Here is a 23,940-nt window from a genome sequence, read left to right on the forward strand (position 1 = left end):
AAAATGATAAATGAGTTTAAAAACTTGTATAGTGAGTCCGAAATGTCAACCCGATCTCCAATGGTTTTAAAAGAATTGACATTCAGAATATGAAAGCACTTTATATTCTCTTAAAACATTTGAGGCCAGTGCCTTGGTAGATAAAGCTTCAAGTACAGATCAGGAGGTTTTTCCTTTTCAACTCAAATCAATGGCCGAATTTTTCAAGATTTCATAGTCATAAAATCTGTTTTGAATGAAGTCCAAAGAAATCAAAACCATATATGAAAATCTGAGCATTTCCTCGACTCTTTAGCCTCAAAACGGTCTCGGTCGCTCAACAAATCATCATTCAGCATCAAAATCCAACAATCCAGCCTATCAATGCACTTTCTAAGACAGCAACGGCATTACACAAATATAGATTAATAGACTTCAACTTGCCTCAAGCTCTATGTGCTAATGGCGAGGGGTTCGGTGCGGTGGTGCGGCTCAACGGCGGCAACGCACGAGCATGGGCGGAGAGCAGTCCTCTCTCTCCCCTTTCCTCACTACTCCCACTCGCACGTTCACTTCTCTCTCACTCGCTCACGAACTCCTCTCGTTCACTCGCTCGCCCGCTGCTCACTCTCAGTTTCTCTCTCTCAACTTGCTCGACCGCTTGCTTCTCTTTTTGTTAGTTGACTAACTTAGTCAAAAATCATGAAATTTGGTGGCCGTTCGATGAAGCGACAGCAAGGAGTCCAGCGCCGATCGAAGGACATCTTGCATGTCCATGCAAGATACGTGTCCGGCTCCTTGTTCCTGCGCTCGGTGCGCTGGCCAAAGAAGAAGAGAGACGCTCGCACACCAACAGCTGGAAACAAACGTGGCTTCGTCTTCAAAGTTCCCTCTTTGGTTGACTTATTTGCCGACCAAATGAAAGGAAGACTCGGGCAGCTTGGTTCCTATGCATGCACGTCTTCCATGCATGCTTTGGACATCCTCTTCGGTTAATTGACTTCTTTAGTCAATGAATACAATTTCGTAGGGTACAGAATTGGACAGCTAAAATCAACATAAAAGACATCTACATCTTATGGCACAAACCTCAATCTCACTAGCGATAGTACATAGGGACAAAGATGATTGAACCATTTTTAATTGTGACCCATCGGTCTGATGGTGATAACAAAAAAATGTCTGTTGAGGTGTCGATAACACCGTTGGACGATGCTTCCGTCACTTAGTCACATACTGTCGCATATTCGAGGGTTGTCAAAATTTCCGAATGCCACACCGTCGTCGCCCGCCGACCCTTGCCGCCAATTGCCACCACACCGCCCGTTGACCCTTGCCGCCGACCGCCACCCCTCGCCACACGCCCGCCGACCGTCGCCGCCCGCTGCCACATGCCCACCAACTGTTGCTGCCCGCCGACCCTCGCCGCCGATCACCGCCCGCAATCGTATGCCCGCCGACCACCGCCTGTCACCGCACTCCTTCCGACTGTCACCGCCCGCCACCGCACGCCCACCGACCGTCACCGCCTGCCAACCCTTGCCGCCCACCACTGCACGCCCGCCAACCCTCGTCGCCAATCGCCGCCCACCACCACACTCTTGCCGACCGTCGCCGCCGACCCTTGCTTGCCAATCGCCGCCGCCACCACATGCCGCCAACCCTTGCCGCCAATCGCCACTCGCCACCGCACGCCAACCCTTGCCGCCAATCACCGCCACGCCTACACACCCGCCAACCCTCGTCACCGACCGCCACACACCCACCGACCCTCACCGCCAACCGCCGCTCGCCACCGCACAACCGCCATCAAACGACCGCCACCCATAGCTCACTAACCACACCGCCAACCGCCAACGGCCGGCAGACAAGCAACCGCACGAGGGGACGCCCGGTGGGTAGTGGGCAGCCACAGTCGGCGATCAGCAGTCATGCGGCAACGGTCGGTGGCGACGAGCAGCGGTCAACCGCTATCAACGGGCGACAACAAGCAGCAGTCGGTCGCAATCAATAAGCGGCGGTGGGAAACAACAACCAACGGTCATGCGGCGACGGGCAACGATCACCGTAGCGGTAGGTTGTCGGTGATTAGGTGACGACAACGATAGTCAATGGCGATCGTCGATAGTCGAGGGTGACCAGTGGGCTACGGGCGGTAGCGATGACAATTAGGCAGCAATGGCTGCCGACACCCGACGATGTCGCAACCAGCCGCAGGTGGCCAATGACGGCAAGAGATCGGCGGTTGCCATAGCAAGCAAGAAGAACAAAAGAAATAAAGAAAAGAAAAAATTGGCTTATTTTTAGAAATTGTTTCCAATAATAAGAAGCTTCTTTTTTTTGTTTATTGTTTCCATTCCAAATCTATTCTCCGGTTATTTTTCTATTCCTGGGAATAGACTAATAAGTTCAAATTTCTATTCTTTTTTTTTGTTTCAGGGAACAAAAGAACATAAATTGGGAAAAACAGAAATGTTACCGTGCAAGCCCTTAAGGGCATGCACTAGAAAAGGTTGAGCTTGTCTGAGGATCGGCTAGGGGTGTTGAAGTTGAAGATGTCTTTGAGTAGAAAAAATGAAGAACTCCATAGCTTTTAGCCCAAAAGGTTATACAAATGGTGATGAAATGTTAAATAGAGAGAACATTTGAAAAATACAACAAATTTAAAATAAATAAAAAACACATCCACGTCAAAAAAAAAATTTCCCTTAAAAGGTCTAAATCAGTAATTTTTAATCAAGTTTACATTAGCAATTTTTAATGGCAACAAGTCCAAGTTAGTAGAATCTATCACTGAAACGATACAAGGACTATTGGTAGCACATCTTTTAAAGTACATGGACCATTTTAAAGAAAAAACAAACAGAGAGATGATTTCGAATTCCAGATAAAAGTAAAGAAACAACTTTTAACGTTATTACTTTTTGTCATGATTGAATAATTTTCATTCACTAAGTTATATGAAAATATCGTATGAGCAAAGACACTTAAATCAAAGATAGTTGGGATAAAAGAATTTTGTAGAGAGTCGGATGCAAAAGCTTTATACGAAATTTGGTGGGCTAAAGCTTTATACGAAATTTGGTGGGCTATATGTACTTACCAAAATTTACTCCAAACGTCAAAAAGGCCGCACCCGGCGTTGTTTGTACTTATGACTTAAATAATGAGTAAATAAAGTTAAAGTCGAGTGTCCGCGTAAGAGTTGACTTACAGATACAGGCTTAAAGCCCACTCGGCGAAAGTCCTACATTTCAAACATCTTTATGTTGGAATTTTGTTTGTTAAAACAAAATGAGTGCCTTTTAATTTGTTCCACATAGAAAAGGTGGGAGCAAATTGATCAGTTTGTGGAATTTTTTTTTGTAGTTAAAAGAATGATTGGGTGGGGCTAGACCCCACCATACCTGCGTGCGGGTGCGTGATTATTTGGCGCACTTCGCACGCTTGCGCGCCCGCGGTTTAATTAGCATTAATCCCTTGTTATTTATTTATTTTTTATTTTTTATTTTTTTAATTCAAAGGTTGCCTTTTAATTTGAGAATTTTTGGAATGAATATAAATGAAAATTCGAAATTCTATTTTTTTTTTTTTTAAATTAAAAAATTATTCCGAATTTTGTTTGTGTCTTTTCAAGACAACCTTTGGAAAATTACTTATTCGGTTTTAACTTTTCCCGAAGGGTTGCAATTGTTCGTTTTCGACTTCTTCCGAAGAGTCGCATTTGTTTATCCAAACAATTTTCTAAAGACGTGTTTGTTCGCAATTTTCACGAAGAGTTGCAATACTATTTCATATATATACTCATCATTTTTCGGAAAGAAAAGAGTGGTCATTTTTCGAGTCTTCTTTCTGAAAAAAAACTACAGCCAATTTTCGATTGTTTTCCTAGAGAGATCCTGGAGAAATACTAGAATTGCTATCTAGTATTCTCATCCGAGACTTTGTTGTATCTGGAGGATTTTTGCCGATGACCATTAACAACGTTATGGGGCAAATAAATCCTTAAAGAAAGTGATATCAAGCCTCAAAGTCCGAGTTGTTTTACTCGATGCGATTTCATTGTTCAACCCATTTTGAAGCCATATTTTCCAACACTTTCATTGTACTTGTGACGATGTATCCGACAACAGATTGCAAGCCTGACCGGCCGAATCAGTCTAACTTATGAATTTCTGATGTTGGTCATAAGTAGCCTTTGTTCGCTTGGAATCTAGGTATTGATTCCTTCGCATGTTACCCGAAATTCAAGAAGTCTTCTTCAAAAAAATTTTTTAATGAAAAAAAAAAATCTGTCAGTTTGTCATGTTTAAGAATTTCAATACACACGTTCGCCGTATAATGCAGTTAGCATAAGGAGCAAAATGGCACAACAAAAGAAGTTTGGGGAACCAAACCATGAATTTTGTAACATCATTGTGAAAAGGTTGATGTTGCAAAAAACTTCAAATGATGCACATTGTAACAAAAATATTCCAAAAATTTTTCTATGTCACTAAAAATCCTAAATTTATCCATTATCTCAAACTATTTTTTTTGTCATAAAAATCCCAAACTTATTTGGATGCGACATATATATCATGAATATAAGTGAAATAGAAGGTATACATGCCACACATGTATAAGGTTAGGTTTTTTCATGACACAAAAAAGAGTTGTGAATATTTTGTGTTACATGGACAAGTTTAGGGTTTTTTATGACACAAAAAAAAAAATTGAGATATTTTTGCCATAATAAATATAGTTTGGGTTTTTTTTTTTTTTTTTTTTGTGGTATTTGCTCTAGATTAAACTGCAAAATCGATCTATCATAAGAAGACTTAAAAGGATAGAATTTTAAATACGATAAAAATTAGCGGCAAGAAGATATCTTTGTATACTTCTTTGTGTATCTACGGCTGTATCAGAACTCGCGCCGACTACAGCGGGAAAATTGTTTACAGAGATGCAGTTGGGCCTGTGCCGCTACATCTAGATAAATTCGAAATGATATGCACGTGTGGGGATTTACACTCCACACCCGAGCATGAGATGGAAGCAGCACTATCTTCTCACAGCATCTCGGGAGGGGCACAGGAACCATGGCCACTTGATATTGTGTACTTACTCAACAGAACAAGCGTATTGCCATGTAAGTTTGACAAAAGAGTGCCTCCTTGCAAATGGGATCGTAATGATTAGACCTAGACAATTGTTTACCAAGAAAACAAGCCTCCATAGAGTCACAACTCCATGTACGAGGCTGACACGTAGGTCAAGGAAGTTGATGATGGCATGATGTTTAGTTCATATGTCTCTGGATTGAAAATGCATATTCAATTTGAGATGATGTCTTCCATCTTTTTATTTATTTATTAAATCATTTTAATTATGAACTTTAATTAGAACAAGTTGCACAAGTAACATCGTTGACCTTGTTGCCACCTTTGTTGATAACGAGTTACCCCCACTGTTCACCATCAGCCGTTACGACCACGTCCGATTATGATCATCGTCGTCTCTATTGGTGGATCATTGACCAACACTATCCACCATTCATCATCTTAGGGCGTGCATGCTAAGAAACGTTTCCGGAACACTTCTGTACGGAAAGTGTTCCCGGGAACAAAAAAGGAACAGAAACGCGTTTGGTTGCATTTTTGTTCTTTTTTTGTTTTTTTGTTTCTGGAACGAAATAAGAACAAAAAAAAGAAACAACAATTTGTTATTTCTTGCTCCAGAAACATTTCTTGAAGAAACATTTCTCTTCTCTCTCTTCTTCTTCTCTTCTTCTTTTCTTTCTTTTTTTTTCTTCTTTTTCTTTCGGCCGGTCGCCGGCCTCGGCCATGGCCGGGCGACCCGAGGCCGGCGACCGGCCGTCGAGGCTCGGCCTCGCCCAGATCCGGCGAGGCCGAGCCTCGCCTTGGCCGGGCGAGCTCGAGCCTCGCCAGGGCCGACGAGCCTCGCCGTGGCCGGGCGAGGCCCGCCCGTCGGCCCGATCACCGGAGGCGAGGGGGACCGGCCAAAAAAAAAAAGAAAAATAAAAAGAAAGGAAAAAATAAATAATAAAATAAAAATGTTTAAAAAATTAAAAGAAACAAAAAAAGAATAAAATTTACCAAACGTGTTTCTATTCATTTTTTATTCCGGACCAAACGTTACCAAACGCGTTCTTTTGTTCAAAAATTGTTCCCTGCATCAAACACTTTTTTTTTTTGTTCCCGAAACAAAAAAGAAACATAATTGTTTCCATGCGCAGCCTTAACGACCAATTCCGACTACCAACGTTCAATCTCCACCGTACACACCATTGTAGCCATCATCTAGGAAACTTCCTTATTTGGGGAGTCGTATTAAAAGAGTCTCAAATATATTGTAATTGTGTCAATTTAGCCCTAAATATTATCATATTTTATCTTAAATTCATTTGACCAAATGTTGCTGAAAATCTAACATAGACGCAGGGGCCATCTTATTTGGTATAGCATAGACATTTTTAATAATAATTTTCATATTTTCTTGTTTTTTCCTTTCATTTTAGCTGAAGAGGGTTGCTCCAACAACAATGCGGTGGGGTCGTGATGACCCTAGGCAAGGACCAAAATAAAAGGAAAAAAAATAAAAATAAAAAATTAATTTTTTAAAATTCTCCAAGTCATTACTTGTCATCTAAATAGCACTAATATGGACATGCAACACGACACGTATACGTTATTTCTCAAAAAATAATGAATTTTAATCCATTGAGACACGTTATATAATAAGTAATTATTTTTATATGTACATAATAAATTATTGTTTTTATGATAAATTTGCAAATGAATAAATAATAGAAAAATGGTTAATACCTTAAAAAACTCTCAAACTGGTACACTTGTGACAAATTTACCCCAAACTATTTTTTTGACCATGAAAAACCCCAAACTGGTACACCTATGACAAATTTACCCCGACTAACTATAAAAAACCATAAATTGGTACATTTATGACAAATTTACCTCAAATTAATTTATTCGACCACAAAAAACCCCTAAATTAGTAAATTTGTTACTAATATACCCTCCGAAAAATTAGATTAATACCACAAAAAATCACAAAAATTATAAATTATGACAAACAGAGTGTAAAATCCTAAATCGATATACCGGTCAATTGTCACGTGTTATTTAACTTTAAATTTAACTAAAACTAACATATGATAAATTTGTCACAAGTGTACCAGTTTATGGTAAATTTGTCAAATGTATACCAATTTGGGGTTTTTGGTGGTCAAAAAAATAGTTTTTGGTAAATTTATCAGTGTACCAGGTTTGGGGTTTTTCAAAGTATTAACCCATAGAAAAAAAAAGCCTAAAATGAACTTACGAATCCTCTATCCTGCCTCGGCTACCGCGCCTTTTTGGCAATTCATTCAAACGCACGTTCTCAGAACAAGACAGGAATCTTTTTACATTTTCTTTTGAAAAAAATTGATATAATAATATATATTAATCTAATGATTGATTAAAAAAGAAAAAAATTAAAAATCTACTCTGACCATCTCTCTCGCCCTCTTCCTGGGGTTCCATGCCTCTCTTCATCGTCGGTGGCTTCGTCTTCCAGACCAAGAAGCTTGCCCTCAACAAACAACTGTGTACTTTAACCATCAAGGAACGCGACGGCGGCTCCAAGTGAAAGCAGGGGATGCCGTTCATGGAAGCTCGCCGTGGCAGCAATGGGCGAGGTCGAGATTCCGACGGTGGACTTCCAGATCTAGAGGCTCCTAGCCACGAGCGTTTGGTCCATGGCCCAAGCAAGCGAGATCGAGATACGATTGTGATTGGGCTCCATCTTCCCCGTCGTTGCCATGGCTATTGTAGATCTAACTGTTCAGATCGGATCTTCAGTAGCGGAGGCGTTGGGTGGGGACTCACCGTTGGGCGTGGCTCACCGCTGGGCGTGGCGGCCACGCGAGTCCTCCACCTCCCGCTTCTCCGCCTCCCTTGAGAACACCAACCCCCACCTCCTCTACGACAACGCATGGCAGAAACCCTCAAAATTCCTCAAATGCCCTGTGTGTGTCGGAATCACATGTCAAAATTTTGAACTCACATGTTGAAGCATGTCAAGAAGAGTTAATCATGTGTCAGTTTTTCGACACTTGTTAACGACATGTTAGAGCATGTCGAAATGTGCTGGACATGTGTCGAAGTGTCGAACATGACACAAAATTTTCTGAAAAGTGTCGGTGCTTCTTAGCTTGTTATGTCACATAAGACAACCATCATTCATGTCAGAGATTTATAGCTAATATTGATTGGAAAGACTCGATTGGCAAATTGAAATGTTACCACAATTGAAAGATTTATGATTTTTTTTATACTTTTTCATCCTTACTTGAGTGCAAGGACAACCATTTCTCATAAAAAGAATCTATTTATCTTTATAAGTTGTTAAGTAAAATGTCAATTTGACTTTACTATTTAGTTCATTTTGACCCACTATTTATAAAACAAGAATTTAAATACAGTATAATGATTTCTAGTTAGAATTAAGAAAAGCCAAATCATAAACATTTGTTCAAACACAAAATTGTTTAAAGTGCACAAAAGTTTGAAATTGAGATTTCGATGACTCAATTGATAATGGTATCTAACGTGGTTCTTGCACGTTACTTACATTGCAAGGATATCTTTGGTTTATCTTTGGACATTTTATTTCGACGATATGATAGTTGTATAATTTTGACTCAATCATTCGTATTAAAAATGGATCGCTTCTGTTATGCATCACCTAAATTTGGAGGATATTCTTAGGTTAATCTTCATATTGTTGCTTGATTTTGTAGCCATGTTGTATCTTAGCCTAGTCACATGGAAAAGTTTTCATCCAGTATTCAATACACATGATGGTTACGAGGACCAAAATCAAACATAAAAGTTGGCAAAAAGGATACCAAAATTGTTATAACTTTTATATAGTGTTCACTTGAATATCATAACTTTTTTTTTTCTGATCATAACTTATGTACAGAGTACATTTGAATGTTATAGCTTTTTTTGCAATCACTTGAGTACAATATATCTTTTCAATCAATAACTTGACTCCATAACTTTTTTAAAATGTCCACCATGAGATTCATGCCATGTGGGATTATTGGCACTTGGATGAATGTTTTTAAAAAAATTTGGCACTTTTTTTTTATTGTATTGAAAAGTTCGGCATATAAATGATCCATTGAAAGCTGTGGCACTCAAGTAAATGTTTGTTAGAAATGATGACACTTAAGTGGTCGGAAAAAAAAAAGTTATGACACTTAAGTGAGTACTGTACAAAAATTATGGTATTTGTAGTATCTTATCCCTAAAAATTGGGGAGTAACATTTAGAGATAGGCATGCAAAATTATCAAGTTTTAAAAATGCTCATGCAATTCTTTTCCTAAAACAATTGTTTTCACATAAGCAATCGTAAGGAGCCATGTTTTTCTCTAACTCTAGTGAAAAAAAGAAAACCCTTAACCATATTTTTTAAAAAAAAAAACATTTTAACCGTATTTGTGATTGGCGATTTATAAGCATAGACATCAATCACATTTAGTTTTGACAAAAGAAAATTGCATTTAATTCTAGTTAAATTTGCATGTGGCTAATGTCCATAACTTGTAATCCAAGTAGACATGGTTGGAAGGTGTTTCAAGTAAATATTGCTAATCATGAATTGCAATAAGGACTTTCTCTCAAATCTCTAATTTGAGATTGAAATTTTTTTTTTAAATAAATGTTAGACAAACCTCTATTTCCAAAAGCTCAAGTTATTAGGACTTAAGGCTCTTCCTCACGTGTAAGTTAATCTTGGACATGCAAGATATTTTATAGAGTGAACCACTTTATTGAATAACCGGTGAAATATGAGTGGTAACATAATCAACGAGCAGAAGAAGATTGAAAGTGGTTAATTGTTAATCCTAAATTTATTTTATGTGATTTGGTCCTAAAATTTATAATTTAGCCAATTTAGTTCTAAATCTTTTGATTATTGGCCAATGTAAACATTCTGCCCAATTTTGGCCATAAATCGCTAACCTGAATGTCGATTGTTCTATATGACATAACCGGCATTGACATGAACAATTTTTGTAATTTTTTAAATATTTTAATTTTTTTCTTTCCTTTTCTTATTTATATTCATCTTATTTTCCTATTTCTCTTAGCTGGTCATCGGGGCCTCAACAATGGCCGACGAAAGGAAATAGAAAAAAAAAAAGGAAAAAAAAATGAAAAAAGACAAAACTCGAAAATTTTTAAAGTTGCAATAATCAGCCACGTCAACACTAGCCATATAGCATGGGATGGCCACGCTAACTAGACCACTATGTAAGTAATATCCAATCAAAATTAGTCTAAGTGACTATATTAGCAAATGATCAAAAGGTTAAAAATTAATTTAGTCAAATTAAAAAATTTTCGTCTTAATTGGTCATAATATAGATCTAGAATTTTTTGGACAGCTTTCAAATTAAGAGAGTGTTGGGCTTGAACCTTCCACGTGTGCTCTTCACTTAAATTGTTAGCATGTTATTTAAGAAATCGGAACATGTGTTTCATTACCATATATAACCAAATTCTCTCCCATCATTGATAAGGGTGTCAATGATTAAGTTTGGTTCAGGTTTTGGGAAGTGTGTTTGCTTTGACCCAAATCATGACCCGAACCAAAATTTGGTTCGTTCTGGGTTTCGAGAATTTTTTTATTTTTTTTTTGTGAGTTGACAGATTCCACCCACAGCACTTCCGGCAACCGATGAAAGCTCTAACACTGTTGAGCTTTGCCTGCCAGTCCATACCACTATTGTCGTCGCCATCGCCGTTGAGCCTCTTCGCGATCTTCTAGAATTCGATGGACTTCTGCCCGCACTGCACCTTGTTCCTCCACATGTCCATGTACAAGCACCCTCCTCCATCCGATGAAACTCTTAACACCCCACCAGATTCGACTTCATATTGTAGAGATGTCACTTGGCCCGCAACATCACATCCATGCGAGCGACGAAGGGCGGAATACTGATAATAGGCGAATGCAGGAGAGCAGGCACCGAGCTGGGAAGCCATTGGCAGAGAGCTCTTGTGGAGGCTGAGAGGCAAAAATGGCGGCGAAGGAGTGTGGGGGGTCCCGCTGAAGGAGAATATGTGACATTGACGTGTATCGGAGTTGAGGAACTGGGGAAAAAGCTTGGATTGCTTCGTGGAGGATGTGCAATGAATAAGGTATTTGAAAAATTTCTTCGCAACTTTCTAATAATCCATTCATGGTTACTTTGATACCGATAGCAAAACCGATGTTTGTTATGGTGCAAGTTCAAGCATACGTTAAGGCTACATTTGGTAATTTGAATAAAATTCATGATTAAATAAATGTGTTTGGTAACTATTCAAAACAGGATAAAGTTAGATAAAAAAGAGATATAGACAGAATAAAATTATCCCATGAGAGATGTAGGATAAAAATGAATACAATTTCTAATATCTACAATAGAAAAATTATTTTACTTGAATAGCAAACTTATTAAATAAGTAAAGTTAAATTATATTTCAATATAAATAACATTTGAATCTAATATAAGGAATTCAAAATAACAAAAAAAAAAAACAATTTAGTTTTTTTTTTTAATTTTATCAAATTGTTATATATTTGAATTTAATTCTATCTCATAATATAAATTCAATATATAAATATATATTTATTACATATTTTAAGGTATTTTAGTATTTTAGGTATATTACTATTTAATAAATTTTATTAGAGAACGGTGGAAGGGGAAGACAAAAATATAAAAGTAATTAATTAAAGAAGAGAGGAAAATAAAATAAAAATAAAGTAGGCAAGAATATTATGAGAGATTTTTACCATCTCCATTTGTAAAAAATTTTGTTTAATAATATTGATATGCCATTTATACTAAAAATGTACATGATATAATGTGGATATATCCGACTTTATTACTACAATCACTAAACAATGGACAAGATATTAAAAATTCCTAGATTATATGTCATATCATATTCAGTCCTATCTTGCTAGAAATTCAAATGACCAAACGTAGCCTAAGCTTTGAACAACAAATGCATAAAGAATATTCTTATTTGTTATTGTTTAAATTCGTTTTTCAAACATTCCATAAGGCTAAATTATCCCCATTTTGAATTGAAAATATTCCTATTGAGCATTTGTCCATATTGAATCTCTCTAATTTTTTTTTATATAGGCATTCTAAGACAACCTTAAACTTACAAAACACGTGTTCCTTCGTTTAACTAAAAAGCCCACAAATTGGTTCATATAAACCTCTTCTTCTAAATTCCCATTAAGAATAATAGTTTTAACATCTATTTGATATAACTCCAAATTGTAATGAACCACTAAAGCTACAGTGATTCTAAGTGAATCTTTCTTGGAGACTGGTGAAAAATGTCTTCTTTCCATTTGCAACAAGTATGACCTTATATCATTCAAGATTACCTTTTATATCGTGTTTGGTCTTAAAGACTCATTTACACTTGACCTTTTTACGTTCTTTAGATAATTCAACAAAATCCTAGACTTAATTATGATCAATAGATTTAACTCTTCTTCTATGGCATTAAATCATTTCATTGAATCATCACATTCCATGGCCTGTGAATATAAACTTGAATTGTTACTAATTCCAAAGTCAATTTCTAACTTTTGTAAAAAAACCACATAGTCATTAGAAATAACCGTCTCCTTTATCTTTGAGATATTCTTAACACTATTTCTTGTAGGTTCAATAATGACATTTTCATTATGAGGTTTTTTTATCATTTATTTGTTGTTCTTGGATTATTGTTAAGTTGAACTATAATAATGGAAACAATAACTTTAGAAGTTTTAGGTATCGGAACTTCAACCTTAACTTCTTAAATGTAATCACGCATTCTTTTACTCCCACTAGTGTCACGAGTTTCAATGAACTAGTGTTTTCGGATTCAATAATTCTAGTGCTATGATTAAGATAGTTAAATTTGTATCATTTGGATTTCTCTATATAACCAATGGACCATTGATCATTCTAAAATTCAATATATTTTTGTGTTGATTGTATGTTCTTACTTTTACCAAACAACCCCAAACATTCGAGTATCCTAAACTAGGTATCCTTCCTATCCACAATTCAAAGGGAGTTGTTGCAACTGCCTTACTAGAGTCCACATTTAATAAAAACATAAAAGCCTTTAATATATAATACACAATGATAAAGGTAAAGATGAACAACTTATCATACTCTTAATTATTTTCATTAAAGTACAATTACATATTTTTGTTACACCATTTTGTTGTGATATACCCGACATCGTATATTGAACATAAATACCATGTCTTTCAAGAAATTTAGGATGCGTTTGGTAACTATTCTATTTCGGGGAACAATTTTTAAATAGAAATAGATTCTCGGGAACAATTTCTAAATAAAAGAATGTGTTTGATAACTATACAAAATTTATATTCTCAGAATATAAATATGTTTTGTAAGATTCTTAGATTTTTTTGTTCCTTTTAATTTTTTAATTCTTTTATTAATTTTTTCTTTTTTTTTCCTTTTTCTTTTTCTATTTGGCCGATTGCTGGCCACGACGGTGGCCGGCAACTAGTTGGGCAACGTCTGGCAAGCTTACTAGAGTCTCGCCACTAGCTAGGCGAGCCTCGCCCAGGCAATGCGAGGTCGACCTCACCCTGGCTTGGCGAGGCCCAGCCTTATGCCAACTGGGGAGGCCGAGCCTTGTCGTGGCCGCACGAGGCTCAACCTTGCTTGGGCTGGGGAGGCTGACCTCGCCGTCGCCGAGCCATCGCCAAGCGATGCTGTCTTGGAGGTGGCCTGGCGAGGCCGAGCCTCGTTGTGGCTCAGCCTCTCCAAGGGCCAGCGACACCTTGGCAAGGTCACTAGCTCTCGTTTGGCCGGTCACCGATGCCGGCCATGGCCAAGGCTAGCGACGCCAGCGATCGACCAAAAGGACAAAGAAGAATAGAATAAAAGAGTAGAAAAAAAGAAGAGAGAGAAAATTGTTTCTTGAAATTGTTCCTAAGAACAAGAAGTTACTTTTTTCTACTTCTTGTTTCTGTTTCAAATCTGTTCCCGGGAACAAAAGTTTTACCAAACACGTTTCTGTTCTTTTTTTGTTCCCTAGAACAAAAGAACATAAATTTTTGTTTCGAGGAACATAAACACTTTTTGCCAAACAAGACCTTAGCAAATGGACTCGAATATTATCCTGATTCATTATTTTTTCCATAATAGTCACCACCTTTATATGTTCTTACTATTTTACCTTTTTATCTAATTGCCTCTCAAATTCTTTATTGTAAACCTCAAATGCATTCACTAATTAAGGTTTATCATGTCATAGGTAGATGTAACCATACGTGAAAAGTCATCACTAAAAGTAATAAAATAAATTTCTCCACTAAAAGATAAAATATCAAAAGAACCACATATAATAGTGTGTATAATTTTATTTTTTTTTTATAAAAAAACTCTATGTTTCTTATGGCACCATTTTTAGTATGTTTTGTTTGTTTACTTTTAATACAATCAATACACACCCCAAGATTAGTAAAATTCCAATTCGAAATAATTTTATCTCGGGATATGTTCATTAGAAGTCTTAAAACTTATCACGAAAATGCAATTGAGTTCTAAAACTTGTAAAAAGTGTAATCAAGTTCGAAAACTTATCAAATTGATACATTTTAAAATTACTTTTCATTTTTCACATGGCATTTTTATTATTTGTATTCAGTTTTTAAATTTATATTTAAAAACTAAAAAGGAAAAGCTAGTGGACGCTTCTACTGCCGCCACCCATCACCAGAGGGGTTGGCGACAATTGCCAACCTTGGACGAGGGCTCACAACCCTCACTAGGCTCGGGTGAGGTCGCCCAAATCTAGGCATGCTGGTCCTCACAAGGGGTCAGCAACCATTGATTGCCTTGGGTGAGGTCTCGTCGGCCCTCGCTTAGGGCTAGCCATGCTCACCAAATCTGGGCGAGGCATTGCCCCTTTGCCTAGATCTAAGCGAGCTTCACCTGTCACGACCCCAACTTCATCTTTAGGGTCTTGAGCGGTAGGGGTTATTTTCACAACGTCTCAGGCTCGTCTCCATCCTGAAGAAACAATGGCTGGAAGACTAAGACATCCATCACACATAACACACTAATTTATATTATAATAGTACTTTTATAAGCCCTTTCTCTACGAGCCTTCTTTTCTATTTATATCACACTATAAGTTTCCATACAGGCCAAGGGAATTCTTATCTCCTCTAGCGTGATTGTAGCTCCCAAAACTGATGTGAGACTTCCATGCTTACAAGACCGAAAGATGAGGGAGTGAGTCTTGGAAACTCAATAAATAAAATTCCTAGTTCTGTACTAAAATAGCATCTTATCATTAAAGCCTTGCAAGTACAAGACTTGCAAATAGTGTCGATGGCAAATCAATAGCAAATCCATTGCCATCTCTTGACTATCTGTATGTGCTCCGCTTTCAACTTAGCAAATAAGCTATTTCACCAAACAAGCTTATCAATCAACACATAGTAACATGCACAATAAATTCATTAATCGTATCAATGGTTCTTCCCATATTTTCAAGGGCTTCCAACCTTAGCATGGGCATTCGGCCTCAAGCTAGGCATCCCATACTTCTCAAGGGTTTCCTGGCTCAATCAAGGCATCCAACCATCAAGCCAGGCATCCCATACTTTCATGGGCTTTTCATACTTTCAAGGGCTTCTTGGCTCAACTAAGGCATCCACCCATCAGGCCAAGCATCTTATACTTTCATAAACTTCCTGGCTCAACTAGGGCATTCAGCGATCAAGTCAGCCATCCCATACTTTCAAGGGCTTTTTTGCTCAACCATGGCATCACGTTCAATGAATGAGGCATCGCCACCAACACTATGTGACAAACGGGCGCTTTTTTTTTCTCTTTAAGTGCACATAAAAGTGCATCACATAAGCCAGTTCCTATCTTTTCTTTTTAACCGACTCATACATGGCCCAAAGGCGTGCTCATACATATGTTTGTGCCATGAATCTTGGTATGACCAGTCCATGACTTGAACCGATCACTTAGCGCCTATCCCCGCATCGAACAATGCTAAAAAACAGCATGCTTCAATGCCAATCCAAGACCTTAAGGCTTGGGTACACCTCACTTTGGTGAAGATCCTAAGCTCAACGGGCCTTGGCTTCAACCCAACGTGAACTTGCTTCATGCCGTGAATGACCTTTGGTTCATAGCTTGATTCAAATGCCAAGCACAAAGTCCCTACACCAATCAAGGCATAAAACCAGCACGCTTTAGTGCTTTATCAAGACCTCATGGGCTTGGGTGATCTCTATACCAATCAAGACTTAGAACCAGCATGCCTCAATGCCGATTCAATAGCTTGCGGCCTAAGGCGATCCTCACATCAAATGAAACTTAGATTTGGCACACTTAAATGCTTATTCAAGGCCTTATGGCCTTAAGCAACCTTGCCTTGCGTTGAACTCAACCCGAACAAACCTCGGCCTCATTCCGAGTTTGAACAACTATAGCACACATTCAAGCACAACCATGAACATAAAAGATCCTACATCCTACCGACAACATAACGAATGAGCACCTAACTAAGCTCAACAATGGGGACTACTACCCTAAAGGAGAAATAGGATCTTACTTACCTAGATGAATCTCGAGAACTAGCTTGAATGACTTGATGATGGGTGATAGTGCGAGGTTGAGAGAAATAGAAGAATCGCATGTAAAGAGCAAGAAAGGAGAAGAAGACTCAAGGTGAGAATGAATGGGGTGGTTCCCCTATTATTTATAGGATCAAAACTCATCATTACCCTTTCCAAGTGGCGCAATCGTCTTTCTTGAAGTGTCACGGCTATAACATCGAGATGGCAAGCCTACTTTGCAAGGTGGCACGCCTAAGGTCCTATAAAACACTTACCATATTCTTAATGGACCACCTACTCCATGCCATCATGACTTCGCCTATTTATTTTCCAAGGAAAATCTTATGATAATGATAACCATATCTTCCATGGACACCTGTCAATGAGTCACCAACTTCTTATCCAAGGTAAATCTTTTTGCCATCATTACAAAATCTTCAGATGGACACCTAAGCCAATGACTTATCATTCTCATTAAATGCCTAGATTTGGTTAATCATGAGGCTTGGGTATTTAGCATGTACCTAAATTAAAGAACTTACTTTCTAAGTTTTGCCTTTCCAGAATATTCCACCAAGTTCTCTTCTAACTAGTCCACAAGTTCTTAAGTCATTTGCTTCTTTTCCAAGGAAAATCTTGAGCCATCATTGCCAAATCTTCAAGGGACACCTAACTAGGGTGACTCATCCTTGCAATTAATGAGGTATTCTAGAATCTTCTATTATGTCTTCTCTTGATTGGTCAATTTATCCAAGATTTCTTTTCTTTAATTCCCAATGTGGATCTTTGATAATCATTACCAAATTTAGAAATATCTATCCAAAATGGTGAATCATCCTTCTTCAAGAAGAACTTAGGATATTCTAGAAGGTTCCATTTTGTCCATTTACAACGAATATGGAAACCATGGAATATAGGCCATTGGAAGTGCAATTGAAATCGGGCATTGTGTACATCCCCTTAAGACCATTTTGACGCACCTGAGATTTGTGGCAAAGCCACCCTTGGTATGGTTGTCGTAAACAAAACTGCCTACTTTGACTAAGTTGGTGACCCAAGGTGTAGGCTTAATGGCCAGCCTTTGGATTGGTTCAGGCCAAGTGTACTGAGCCCATGATTAGCTCAAAGCATGGGGGAGGCCTAGGCGCAGGACCCAGCACATAGCAAGGCTCTTGGCCTTGTCCGATATCCATTACAAGGGCCCATGGTTAGTCCATAATTGGTCCATGGCCGAGCATAATTTGGTCCGTGGTCAGCTCTTGATTATCATGTGGTTGGGTGGGAGCAGTTAATCCGTGACCAACACACGGTCACACCGAATCAACTCATGGTCATCCAAGGTCGGTACATGATCGAGCAGAATCACCCACGACTGGAACATGATCACTCCGAATCGATCCATGATCATCCATCGATCCATGGTGGTATGTGACCATCCAACAACTAACTCTTATGGTCAAGCAGCTATTCCATGGCCAAATGGCTCAAGTCCACTTGCATGGTCAATGGATTGATTCACGGCCGATCCCTTGATCAATGCATGGCCAATCCTTTGCCTCCCTTCTAGTCGAGCCGATCAGTCCATGATCGACTTTGGAAACAACTCACGACCAATCCTTGCCACTAGCACATTAAACTCAGCCATTTTACATAGGGTCAAAAATTGGGATGTTACATCAACAACCCCAAGTGAGGACCTACGAGGCCTCGCCCAAGCTTAGCGAGGGTCATGGGCCCCTCCGGTGATGGGCGACGGCTGCAATGAAAGCGTCCACCAGCAACCTTGCCCTTTTTTTTTTTTTACAATTTTATATTGTTAAATAAATTTAGCTTGTCCTTTTTAGTTTTTAAATCTAATTTAAAAAATTTGAATAAAAAATAATAAAAACACCACTTGGAAAAAAATATTAATTTAAAAATGCCACGTCGGCATTTTCCGCTAGTTAAATTGACGATGTCAACTTTAGCACTTGATTATACTTTTTGTAAATTAGACTCAATTGCACTTTTATGACAAATTTTAGGATTTCTATTGCCTTAATTATTTATTAATCTTTGCATTTTTTCTTTGGATATGTGACCTAAATGTTTTTTTTTTTTTGGTAAATGTAAGAATTTATAATTAGCTTTAACCAAAAATACAAAAGATCGGTGCCAGAAACTTTCACTCAAAGTGACAATAAGTCAGAATGAGTGAAAGGGAGCCGATGTAAAAGAAAGAATGCCTGTTGACACCTATTTTTAGCAAATCTAGGAAATAAGGAAAATAAAAATTGCATTGGAACAAATAAAAGGAAAAAATGAAAAAAATGGGAGAAATTGATTTGATTGATTATGCATGGAAAATTAGAATTCTTATGGATATTCAGATTTTGTTAAATGCAGAAGCAATTTAAAAATCAAGTGAATAAGGGGCAAGAATTTTCACAAAATGGAATAAATCGGAAGAAAATCGGCGATTGCGAAATCATTTGCATCCAGTGATTTGTCGACGGAAGATGAAAGTTTAAAATTTTCCATGAAAGCGGCTGATCGGAACCACTATAAAAAGGAGTTGACCTTCACAAGTTTGAGGGGGAATCCGCTAAAAAACATTTGTGAAAAGAGCTGAGAGGATTCGTGAAAGTAAAAAAAAAAAAAGAGAGAGGAAATCCCATTTTCTCGTCCAAGGGTCATTTTCTTCTTCTTTTTTCCCTTCTGACAACCTGCAGAAGAAAAGAAAGGGAAAAGTCAACAAAAGAAAGAGAAAAAGTGCAGAGAAGTGACGTGTGACCAGAAAGAAAAAAAAAAAAGCAACAGGAGCTACTGTTCGTCTTCTTCCCGTGGAAGCCCCTGCCCGCGCTCGCGTCGCACCTCCTCCGTCCGTGAGCACTGCACCAGCACCACCCACAACGCCACCGCAAGTATCGTCGCCACGCCTTGCCGCCGACGCAGCAACCTCTCGCCGCTCCCTCCGAGCACCACCGCGCCTCCCCCACCGTCGCCTCGCCGGATTCGCCCTTGACGCGCAGCAACGCAGCCACTCCATTCGCCACTCCTCGTCGCTCCGCACCAGTAGCACCGAACGCCAAGCGTCCCGACGACCGCGCTCCCGCCCTCGCCGACGTCGCGCCACTGCAACGCCCCTTCTCCACTCGCGAGGCTCGCCCCGACGATCGCGCTCCTGCCCAGCCGACGCCGGAGCTCCGAAGCCTGTCGCTCCCGACCTCACCGCGCCACCGCGCCGCTCGCCTCAGCCCAACATCCGGTGCCTTCGCCGCCCATCTCCGCTCACCGGACGCCGCGACCACGAGCCCAACGCCGCCGCACCAGCTGCTCGAGGCCTCCTGCCGTCCCTGCAGCGCCCCACTGTTTGAAGCCCGCGACCCAAAGACCACACCGCCCCTGCTCGCCTCCGCCCAACACGCAGCGGCCGCCGCGTTTCTGTCCCTGCCGCGACCCGACGCCACCAGAGCCTCCCCGCCGCTGCTCACCGTCGCCCTGCTTCGCCGGAGTCCCTCGCCGGTAGCTACCCTTGCTACTCTCGCTGGAGTCTGCTGCCGGCGAATCCCCTTACCGGAGCAACCATCATCTTTGCTTAAAAAAAACAAAAAGATAAAAAAAGAAAACACATCAGGTAGTTTTTGCTTTTTATTTTATTTTATTTTACTTTATCTTGTTTTTTTTTTAGTATAATTAGTCTTTAATATATGATTAGAAATTCCAACATATCATATGATTCGCAACTGCGCCTGCAGGTTTTTTATTTCATCTATAAGCGCTTTAGATGAAGTAATTAATCAAGCGGGAATAAAATTGATATTTTGATCTTTAAGGTTTAAGATCAATTTATCGATTTTACTAGAGAAATTTTACCCTATGATCTGAATGATTTATATATTTTCGATGATTTTAGATGATCTGTTTTATCTTAATTGTTTTAATTATCTTGAATTATGTTTGAGTTAAAATATCGCGTGCTTTAGGGTCATTTGCATATTTAGACTAGACATTTTATTTATAATCAATTTTTGAAAATAAAAATAAAAAACATGAATTTAGGATGTTAGATTTTTGTTTCATTATCTTAAATTGCTTGTTTAATTATTTAACCTTTTTCGAAATTAATGAAACAAAAACACAACAAAAAATAATCATGCATATGTCATGTAGATATAGGGCATATTTTGTACGTCACTACATATTAGGGTAAAATTGCATTTAGTTTAATTTTATATAATACTTTTTCTTAATTTGTTATAAATTTAGGTATTTTTTTAGACATTGCATTTTAGGATTATTTGGATTAAGATAATATTTTAGTTTAAATTAGGATTTAGCTCAACCTAATTCCTAATACAAATTGAATAGGATCTTTATCTAATTAGATAATTTTTACATTTTTCCTAACTCCGAATTTTCATGAAAAATACAAAAAATGTCATAGGTTAAATTAGTTTTATTATTTAGGATAAAATGCATTCTTTTAGGGAAAAGAAAAAAAATGTTATATGCACGTCATTAGGGCTAAATTCACTGAGATGCATGTCATTTAGTATTTTTGCTAGGCCCATTTAATTAAAAATAATATGTCGTTAGAATTAGTGCATTGCATATTGCATGATTTTCATTTAATAAAGTGAAAACAAAAAAGAAATTGTGTATTAATTAGAAACCATATCTAGGGTTGTTGATGTGGTTTTTAACTTAACATTGCAGATGTTTTCGTTGCTTTGAGGTAAGTTTTTGCAATTTATTTATTATTTATCTAGGTGTTAAATTGGTGGATTGCACACCCACATGATCACCTCACATGTTAGGAAAATAAATTTAAAATCAATTTAAGTTGCCTGCAAAAACATTTTTGAAAATAAAAGAATGGTACCGAAAGGGCATTAGAGAAATCTAGTGTAACCAAGTCTTCGTACCCATAGTCTCTGGTTTGTAGGAGTAAAGTAAATCTCCCGTTACTTTACTTGGGTTTCTAATCAACCCACCAAAAATAGATTAGTGGCGACTCCTGATTAAAAAAATCAATTGTATGTTAAGAACTTGAATAAGTCGCGAATTGGTATGGGTTTGGGAGAGCCCGAGTTAAGTTTAGGCTTAACAATCCATTAGCCAAATCCTAGGTGGTTCACTTGAAAAAATTAGGTCGCGACAACGCCCAAACAAGAAATGGACAATTAATCAACAAACAAGAGAATGAGGCTGGCGAAAGCCCACAAGAGCCAAAAAGAAGGAAGAAGCAAGGACCGACAGTCTTCAGTCTTCAAAACGACCAAAGTAGCAACAGCAACGAAACCAACCAGCAAGCGAGCAGTATGACGACAACATCATCAATAAACTGCAAGAAGGAGATCGCTAGGCAAGGGGACCAGGAACGCAACCAAAGATGGAAGAGTCGAAGTAAGTAGAATTCTCATCAACTAAAGTACATTTAGTACCAACATTATGATGGATGGTCATTAAAATCTCAACAAAAACATTATCAAGTTTAAATTTGTATAGAGTATCACATAAAATTTTAGTTCCAATAAGATTATTATTCTCAAATAAACTGAAAAATCCATAACCAAACTTAATAAAAACCCAACTCCATCAAGTTTTGGCAAAGAAATTAAAATGCAAGTACATTAAGGGTTTGAAACGATTCAAATGATCCCTGTGACCACAAAGTTTTTATTTGGTTTTATAGTTTGGATCGTAAGAAATATCTTTATTCAAACATAGCTTTATACTTCCAACAATCTTTCTTCAAGTGTCCAATTTTATTATAAAAGTGACACTTAATAAAATTATGTTCCTTCTTATGAATTTAAAAAGCTTTTGAAAGGTCATTTCAAGTTATGTAATCCTTTCTTTTTTGCTCTTTCTACTATTTTTTTTTTTTTTTTTGGAGGAATCTATTTAACTTCTTCATGTCTTAAGAGAATAACAGAATGAGAATTTTGATTCTTGATCCTTGTTTCCTCTTGAATAAGCATACTGACCAATTCATTTGCACTCCACTTATCATTCATCTGAAATGGCTCAAATTGTTCTCAAAACAATAAATTAAGTATAAACTATACTAAAATACTCATTCACTTTCATTCCATAAATCCTTAATTTTGCTGCTAAGTTCATTATCTCAAGTACATGCTCATGTACGGTAAGTAAACAATCATATTTCATAGTGATCAAACTGCTCATCAATGTACTAGTAAGTGACTTATCAATAGTTTGAGAATATTCTTCCATAAAGTTCTTAACACTATCAATTTGGGGAAAAGTAGTTTTTAAGTTTTTTGCAACTGTCATTCACAAAAACATTAAGCTTAATCCGTTTGATCTTTCCTAAGCTTTGGGGAAATATTTTCCATTATCGCTACTCTCATCAACATCAACCAGTTCTTCAACTTGAAATGCTAAATTAAGATCTAGGATATCAAAGTGAAACTTGACTTGTTCACACCAATTAGAGAAATTCATTCCATTGAATAAAGGAATAAATGAAGCATGCGAATGAGGAGAAATTGAAAGTACTAGTACGAACACCTAGAGGGGAGTGCATAGTTTAAAAGATATCTTAACAAATAAATGCTGAATAAAATAAGTTACAAGCAAAGTATGAATAAGGATCAGAGTCTAATAAGCAAGCCACCAGATTTCTGGTAGATGTTCAAAATTTGTTATGCAATAGAATAGATTTCTGAAATAACCTATAAGTGTGCAACATATTTAAATAAGAAGAGTTAAAAGAAGATAATGTTGCACATGAATTTTATATTGGTTCGGCTTAAATCAAGTTTATATTCACTCTCCCACGCTAACAGCCTTCTAGCTGGATTTCACTATATGATCAACAAGATATTACAACTTTGAGTGCAAACACTCAGTGAGAGATCATATTACTCACTAAATCACTCTTTTGATATCTCTCTCATAATCACAAACGTTTAAGCTCATCAAAGACAAGTGTATAATCGAAGTTCGATCAGACTTTGGAATTATAAATTTTATGCTCCGTCTCTTACTTGCTCTTTGGTACTTGGTCTTTTTAAATACTTTTCCACTTCCAAACTAGTTGTTGGACAGTATCTTAGAGGATTGTCTTATAATCTACCCATTAAACAGATCTGTATTAAGAAGATTTAGTAGTCGTTGAGTGACAAAAGTAGAATCCCAAGTTGATTCTGATTGTCTATATAAACAGAATATTGGTTTCCATAAGCAGAGTTTCTCCGTTTAGATAACTCTTCAAGATCCAATTGTCAATCAATTAGATTGAGTC

The 23,940-nt window shown here is 37.8% G+C and overlaps 1 protein-coding gene across 1 annotated transcript; it reads right to left on the reverse strand.

Annotated features, from left to right (window-relative positions):
* Positions 1–1,208: 1,208 nt before the first annotated feature.
* On the reverse strand, positions 1,209–22,813 carry LOC120294417 (uncharacterized PE-PGRS family protein PE_PGRS54-like). The gene is made up of 3 exons (XM_039314486.1): positions 22,806–22,813; positions 19,492–20,261; positions 1,209–1,702 (listed from the first exon to the last, which is right to left on the reverse strand). The coding sequence occupies exons 1-3, from the start codon at positions 22,811–22,813 to the stop codon at positions 1,209–1,211; spliced, it is 1,272 nt and encodes a 423-aa protein (XP_039170420.1).
* Between the last annotated feature and the right edge of the window lie 1,127 nt (positions 22,814–23,940).

This window comes from Eucalyptus grandis, chromosome 6 (genome assembly GCF_016545825.1).
Source record: "Eucalyptus grandis isolate ANBG69807.140 chromosome 6, ASM1654582v1, whole genome shotgun sequence".
NCBI lineage: Eukaryota > Viridiplantae > Streptophyta > Magnoliopsida > Myrtales > Myrtaceae > Eucalyptus > Eucalyptus grandis.